The sequence below is a fragment of the Microtus ochrogaster genome, linkage group LG9, assembly GCF_000317375.1.
Source record: "Microtus ochrogaster isolate Prairie Vole_2 linkage group LG9, MicOch1.0, whole genome shotgun sequence".
Lineage (NCBI taxonomy): Eukaryota > Metazoa > Chordata > Mammalia > Rodentia > Cricetidae > Microtus > Microtus ochrogaster.
In genome coordinates, this window is record NC_022034.1 from 27,471,547 (window position 1) to 27,479,202 (window position 7,656).

Genomic DNA, 7,656 nt, shown 5'->3' on the forward strand with positions numbered 1-7,656 from the left:
AGAATTAGCCAATAAGAGGCTGGGACTAATGGGCCAGGCAGTGTTTAAATGAATACAGTTTCGTGTAATTATTTCGGGGTATAAGCTAGCTAGCCAGGCGGCTAGGAGCCGGGCTGTGGGAAGCGGCCCGCCGCTCCACATTGCAACACCCCACCTCTTCCTTTTTGAGATAGAGTCTAATTATGTTGCCAGAGTGGGCTCAAGCTTCCCAACTCCAGCGGCCCCTGCCTCAGTTGCACCCCTTCCTGACTAGTGCTGGTGTCTGTCAGAGCCATGGCATACTCAGAGCTAACTGGGGGAGTGTCACCGTGTCCTGTTCTGAGTCCCCGCTCCTGGTTGTCACTGAGGTTTTCTGTTTTCTTACTCAACTTCACAAAGTATGAAGCCTGAGGTCCTAGGCCTTCTGCTCTTTGTAGGCTTCAGGCTGATTTCCTGAGCTAGAGCCGGGCTGTCAGAGGTGCTGTCTCAACTGCCCCCTCCGAAGTCACTAATGCATTCACAAGGAACGAACCAAAACAGCAGGCCGAACTGTGGGGATTTAAATCTGTACTCAGCCAGAATCCCTGATAATGCGCTGCCCCCTTAGCGCCTTGTCTTCTTCCAACCCCGCCCCTCCCTCTTCCTTTCTTTCTTGTGACTTCTTCAGATTATCTGTTAACTCTTTCTTATTTTCTCTGCAAAGATGTCGGCCTAAAGAGCACAGTTCACCATCCATCACTTCAGCTGAAAATCTACACGGAGTATAATATGAAAATTTCCCCATATTCTATTCTTCAAACAATCATATTAAATTACCATTCCTCAAAGGAGGGGATGCTTACCTGTTGTTCTAGGATCATAGCCTTTTCTCGCTCTACATTGAGAACCATTCTCTTTGTGTATTCGAGTTGCTTCTCGAGAAGAATACAACGAGACTGGGCTGAGCTTAACTGGATGCTTATATCTATGAAAGACAAAATAATGAGCTAATTATTACATAGATCAGGGATTTAGTTATACTGCAAACTCAATCCAAAGCTAAAAGTGACTTCGTGTGTGTGTGATGTGTGTTGTGTGTGCTGCACACTCACAAGCCACAGGAAGAGGATGCCAACTGTCTCCTCTATTCCCTCTGCCTTATTTCCTTGAGTCAGGCCTCTCCCATGACTGGGAGCCATTGGTTCAGCTTGCCTGGCTGGCTAGCAAGCCACTAAGATGTGCCTCTCTTTCCTGCCTACCCCCAAAGCTAGAGTTCTAGGTACTCATAGCCGTGCTCAGCCCTTTTAGATGGGTGCCTGAGATTCTAATCCTGGCTTCACTCTTGTAAGCAAATGCTCTTGCTCACTGACTTTAAACTTACTTTTGGTGAACACTCATATACCAAATTCACAGGTCTGAGGGCAACCTGTGGGTTTCAATTTTCAGTTTCTACCATTTAGATCTCCTGGGCATAGAACTCAGGTCATCAGGTTTGGCAGCATGGAGCCATTGCTCTGGCTCTCTCATATACTCCTCTTTATCTTTTTATCAAAAAAAATTGTGTGTGTGTGTGAAACAATCTCTCACTTGGTAGCCCTGGCCAGCCTGGTAGTTGCTATGCAGACCAGGCTAGCTATGAATACACAGAGATCCACCTCTGCCTCCTAAGTACTGAGAGTAAAGGTGTGTGCCACCATGCCTGCCTCTCTCCTCTCCTCCAAACTACTGACCACTGAGTTCATCCTAAAAGGGCAAGCAGCCAGTGTTTTAGCTGTGAGCCTGGGCTTTAATGGCTGAGCCATCCCTCCAGCGCCAAGTAGCCAGTTTTGAATCTGTTCACCTCCATCAGTTTGTTTTATTCAGTCTCACGTTTTCTTCTCATTCTTCACGCTATTTGTAAGGTAAAACACAAACAGGCGTGTGATTATATGAGTGAATGTTTTTGAAGGAAAACAAAAAGGTTTTGAAGAAAAAAATTAGACAAAGAACTCCCATTCAAAATTTCTTAAAATTCTTATCTAATACCCTTTTCCTAGTTCCCACAGAAGTCTCTACCTATCTATCTCCTCTAATTAATCCCGAATTCTCAAGTTTAATAAACTTATTTCCCATTCATTTTTATTATTTCTATGTTGTTTAATTACTACCATTGCTTTATATTTCAAAAATTTTAAATTAACATTAACCAAAAATATAAAGTATTATTATGGGTTTAGCTGGGATTTATTAATTACTCTAAAATATTCTAATTTCTAAACACAACTCACCTAAGTCTTTTAACTCAAATATGTATGCACTGGGGGCTGGGATGCAGCTCAGCTGCTAGAGGGCTGCAGCCCCCTGCACTGCACAGAGCAAGCCTGCAGGTGTGAACGTGCAATCCTGCACTTGGGGTGGAAGCAGAAGGATCACCCTTGGCTACAGGAAGTTCAAGACCAGCGTGAGGGATGTGGGAAACCCTTGCCTCAAAAACGTATTTGTGAGCTAGGATAATAGCTATTAATGCAGCTAAGCTCAAAGTTACCTTAGTTTCCCATAAATACCAAAATGCCTAAGACCACGGCCGCAAGCTCTCCGTGGCTGTAAAAGCAGATGTTTGAGGAGCCAGCGTGCCCTGGGCTTGCTGCTGTGGAACTGCACGCTCTGGGACCCGCACGCTGAGAACCGCCTTCAGTACCTTTTTTCTGTTTAATCAGTTCCTGGTGGGCCAGGTTCCGCTCATTTGACTCGGTCTCCAAGGCCTTTTTATACTGCGCCGCCTCTCTGGACAGAGAGTTCAGGTTGTCCTCAGCCTGAGTCCGCTCCAGCTCGATTCGATGGATCTTTTCCTGGAGAGTTTTTAATGCTGAAACAAGTGCTGTTGAAAAGAAATCTGCTTAAGGTTTTCAGTAAAATTTTTTGAAAACTTAATAATCACAGCAACTTCAGTAACAAAAAAATAAACAGTGTATGTTGGTTAGTAGCTAGAAAATATATACAAGTCGATGTATTAAACTGATAGAATTAAAATGACTCGAAAAAGGTATACATTTCCTATGACATATATTGTAAAAACAATAATATACTGAATTAGTAATTTCTAGGACAGAACCACAAATAATTTATTATTCAAATGAGAGGCTTTCCACTAATTAACATGGTAATTGAAGTTTAAAGCTGTGCTCAGTTCTTGACGTGGCCAGTTTTAGTGAAATCACAGCCATTTTTTGTTCTTTGTCCGAGAAGCAATATTAAAGATCAGGACACATGAGGCGGGACAGTTTTTCCGTGAAACAAACAAACAAGTGGGCTAGACTAAAAGACACACAGGGAGCACACGTTTGTTCCTGGGATTTTGACTTAGCGGATTGGTGTCTTCACGATGCAGATAAATGGAGAGGTCAGCATTTCTCAAACGTTATTTTACATTTTTTATCCCTTTCTGGTTTCAAATGATGAAGCTAGAGCTGAGTGGAATATAAATAAGTGAACATTAATAGCACAGTAAAATGCTTGCTGAGACTTGTTTGCTCTTTGTCTGGCACCAGCAGCTAGTGCACTGATTTGGATGTCAACTTGACACAAGCATCATGTGGGAAGAAGACCCTCAATTGAGATGCCTGCACCAGACTAGCCCGTGGGAAAGCCTGTGGTGCACTGTCTTGATTAATCACCATGGGCAGTGCTACCCCTGGGCTGGCCTGAGAAGCAGGCAGGTAAGCAGCTTGCCCCCAGGTCAGCGAAGCTTCCCTCAGGGACGGATGGAGTGTGACCTGAGAGTTGTGAGTGCAAGGAACACTTTCCTCACCAGGCTGCTTCGTCACGATGCTTTATCACACCAATAGAAACCCTACCGAAGACAGCGACTATTAAAACAGATTTTTTTTTGAAGATTAATAGACAGATCTTGTAATTTATAAAGCATAAAATATTTCTGGAGTCACAAATACTTTCTAGTTCTATTTTAAGGTTCTTTTAAGTTTATGTTTAAAAAGTTATAATTGTCATATTTGATAGTTAATTAGATATAATGGCTTCCAAAAAAATTTACAAGGATAACCTTGGATATGTGAATTCTGACTGATGCTTGAATGTGATAAAACTCCACTTCACTCACTAGCATTATCTAAGTTATAAAAATTCCAAATCTGAATTTCTAATTCCAAATCTGAATTTCTACTCATCTTTTATAATTTATTTATTTATCTTTTTCTGTGTAGCCTGGCTGTCCTGGAACTCACTCTATAGACCATGCTGCCCTTGAACTCTGATATCTGCCTGCCTCTGCATCTGGAATGTTGGGATTAAAGGCGTGCATGGCCATCACCCCCTTTTTAATTGTATGTGTGTGGGTACACATGTGCCATGGCACACACAGTCAATCCTCTACCATGTGATTGCTGGGAATGCATTCTTTTTTAAAATTGTTTTTATTGAGTGGTGTAGGAGGTCCTTCTGTATTTGTGTTGCTTTCATTGGTTATTAAAGAAACTGCCTAGGTCTAGTTGATAGGGTGGATCTCAGGTAGGCAGGGAAGACAGAACAGAATTCTGGGAGGAAGAAGGCAGTGTGGCAGACGCCATGAATCTCCGGCCCGAGAGGGACTTAGGTTAGAGTCCTGTCGGTAAGCCACAGTCATGAGGTGATACACAGATTTAATAGAAATGGGTTGATCAAGATGTGAGAGTTAGCCAATAAGAGGATAGAAATAATGGGCCAGGCAGTAATTTAATTAATACAATTTCTGTGTGGTTATTTTGGGAGTAAGCTAGCTGGGTGGCAGAATGCAGCCAGCCCCTCCTACTACAATTGAGCTATAAATTTTCTCCTACTCCCCTTCCACTCTTCCCCTGCCCCTCATGCTCTCAATTTACTCAGGAGATCTTGTCTTTTTCTCCTTCCTAAGTATGTCCCTCTTAGGTCCTCTTCGTTGTCTAGGTGGACTGTAGGTTATCCTTTGCTTTATGTTTAATATCTGCTTATAAGTGAGTACATATTATATTTGTCTTTCTGAGTCTGGGTCACCTCACTCAGTATGTTTTTTTTCTAATTATATCTATTTGCTTGCAAATTTGAAGGTGTCTTTTTTTTTTTTTACTGCTGAATAGTACTCAATTATATAAATGTACCACATTTTCCTTATCCATTCTTTGGTTGAGGGGCATCTAGGTTGTTTCCAGGTTCTGGCCATGACAAACAATGCTGCTATAAACATAGTTGAGCACATGTCCTTGTGGTATGATTGAGCATCCTTTGGGCATATGCCCAAAAGTAGTATTGCTAGGTCTTGATGTAGGTTGATTCCTACTTTTCTGAGTATTTGCCATACTGATTTCCAAAGTGGCCGTACCAGTTTGCACTCCCACCAGCAGTGGAAGAGTGCTCCCCTTACTCCACATCCTCTCCTGCATAAGCTGTCATCAGTGTTTTTTGACCTTGGCCATTCTGATAGGTATGATAGTATCTCAGAGTTGTTTTGATTTGCCTTTCTTGAATTGCTAAGAAAGTTGAGCATTTCCTTAAGTGTCTTTCAGCCATTTGAGATTCCTCTGTTGAGAGTTCTCTGTTTATATCTGTACTCCAGTTTTTAATTGGACTTTTTAAGTATTCTAGTGTCTAGTTTCTTAAATTCTATGTATATTTTAGAGATCAGTGCTCTGTCAGATGTAGGGTTGGTGAAGATCTTTTTCCATTCTGTTGGCTGTCATTCTGCTTTGTTGACTGTGTCCTTTACCTTACAGAAGCTTCTCAGTCTCAGGAGGTCCCATTTATTAATTGTTGCTCTCAGTATCAGTACTACTGGGGTTATATTTAGGAAGTGATCTCCTGTGCCAGTGCATCCAAGGGTACTTCCCACTTTCTCTTCTAAGAGGTTCAGTGTGGTTGGTTTTATGTAGAAGTCTTTGATCCATTTGGACCTGAGTTTTTTTACTTGAATGGTGATAGATATGGACAAATTTTCACTCTTCTACATGTCAACATCCAGTTATTATGCCAGTGCCATTTGTTGAAGATGCTTTATTTTTTTTTCCATTTTATAACTTTAGCTTCTTTGTCAAAAATTAGGTATTCATAGATGTGTGGATTGATATCCGGGTCTCTGATTAGATTCCATTGGTTTACTTGTCTGTTTTTATACCAATACCAAGCTGTTACCATTACTGTAGCTCTATAGTAGAGTTTGAAGTCATGGTTGGTGATGCCTCCAGAAGTTCCTTTATTGTACAGATTGTTTTGGCTATCCTGATTTTTTTTTCCATATGAAGTTGAATATTGTTCTTTCGAGGTCTGTGAAAAATTTTGCTGGGACTTTGATTGGGTATTGCATTGAATATGTAGACTGCTTTTGTTAAGATTGCCATTTTTACTATGTTAATCCTACCTATCCAAAAACATGAGAGGTCTTTACATTTTCTTTAGTTTCTTTCTTCAAAGATTTAAAGTTCTTGCCATACAGGTCTTCCACTTGTTTAGTTAGAGTTAGCCCAAGATATTTTATGTTATTTGTGGCTATTGTAAAGGGTGATGTTTCTCTGATTTCTTTCTTAGCCCATTATCATCTGTATATGGGAGGGCTAGTGTTTTGTTGTTGTTGTTTTTGAGTTAATTTGTATCCTGCTACATTACTGAAAGTGTTTCTCACTTATAGGAGTTCCCTGGTAGAATTTCGGGGGTCACTTATATATACTATATATCATATTATCAGCAAATAGTGAAAATTTGAACTTCTTTTCCAATTTGTATTCCCTTGATCTCCTTTTGTTGTCTTATTACTCAAGCTAGAACTTCAAGTACTATATTGAATAGATATGGAAAGAGTGGACAGCCTTGTCTTATTTCTAATTTTGGTGGGATCACTTTGAGTTTTTCTCCATTTAGTTTGATGTTGGCTGTTGGCTTAATGTATATTGTCTTTATTATGTTTAGATATGTTCCTTGTATCCCCGCTCTCTCCAAGACCTTTATCATGAAGGGGTGTTGAATTTTGTTGAAGGCTTTTCAGTATCTAATGAGATGATCATGTGATTTCTTTTGTTTGTAGTTTGTTTATATGGTAGATCACATTGATGGATTTTTGTATGTTGAATCATCCCTGCATCTCTGGGATGAAGCTTACTTGGTCATGATGGATGTTTTTCCTGATGTGTTCTTTGATTCGGTTTGCTAGTATTTTACTGAGTACTTTTGCATTAATGTTTATGAGGGAAATTTATCTGCAATTCCCTTTCTTAATTGTGTCTTTGTGTGACTTAGGTATCAGGGTAATTGTAATCTCATAAAAAGAGTTTGGCAATGTTCCTTCTGCTTCTATTGTGTGAACAATTTGAGGAATATCGGTATTAGCTCTTCTTTGAAGTTCTGATAGAATTCTTTGCTGAAAACGTCTGGTCCTGGGCTTTTTTTTGGCTATTGATGACTGCTTTTATTTCCTTAGTGGTTATAGGTCTATTTAATTTGCTTATCTGGTCTTGATTTAATTTTGGTATGTGGTACTCATCCAGAGAATTGTTCATTTCCTTTGAGTTTTCCAATTTTGTGGAATACAGGTTTTTGAAGTATGACCTCATGATTCTCTGAATTTCCTCTGTGTTTACTGTTATGTCCCCCTTTTCATTTCTTATTTTGTTAATTTGGATATTCTCTCTCTGCCTTTTGGTTAGTTTGGGTAAAGGTTTGTCTATTTTGTTGATTTTCTTGAAGAATCAACTCTGTCTCATT

At 40.1% G+C, this 7,656-nt stretch overlaps 1 protein-coding gene across 1 annotated transcript in view; it reads right to left on the reverse strand.

The window, feature by feature from the left end:
* Window positions 1–7,656, reverse strand: part of Cep57l1 (centrosomal protein 57 like 1) — a 58,092-nt gene that overhangs the window by 20,986 nt on the left and 29,450 nt on the right. Inside the window, exons 3-4 of the mRNA XM_005363572.2 lie at window positions 2,636–2,815; window positions 822–943 (exon numbers count right to left, since the gene is read on the reverse strand). Coding sequence (XP_005363629.1) covers window positions 822–943; window positions 2,636–2,815 — 302 coding nt within the window. The remainder of the gene's footprint in view (window positions 1–821; window positions 944–2,635; window positions 2,816–7,656) is intronic.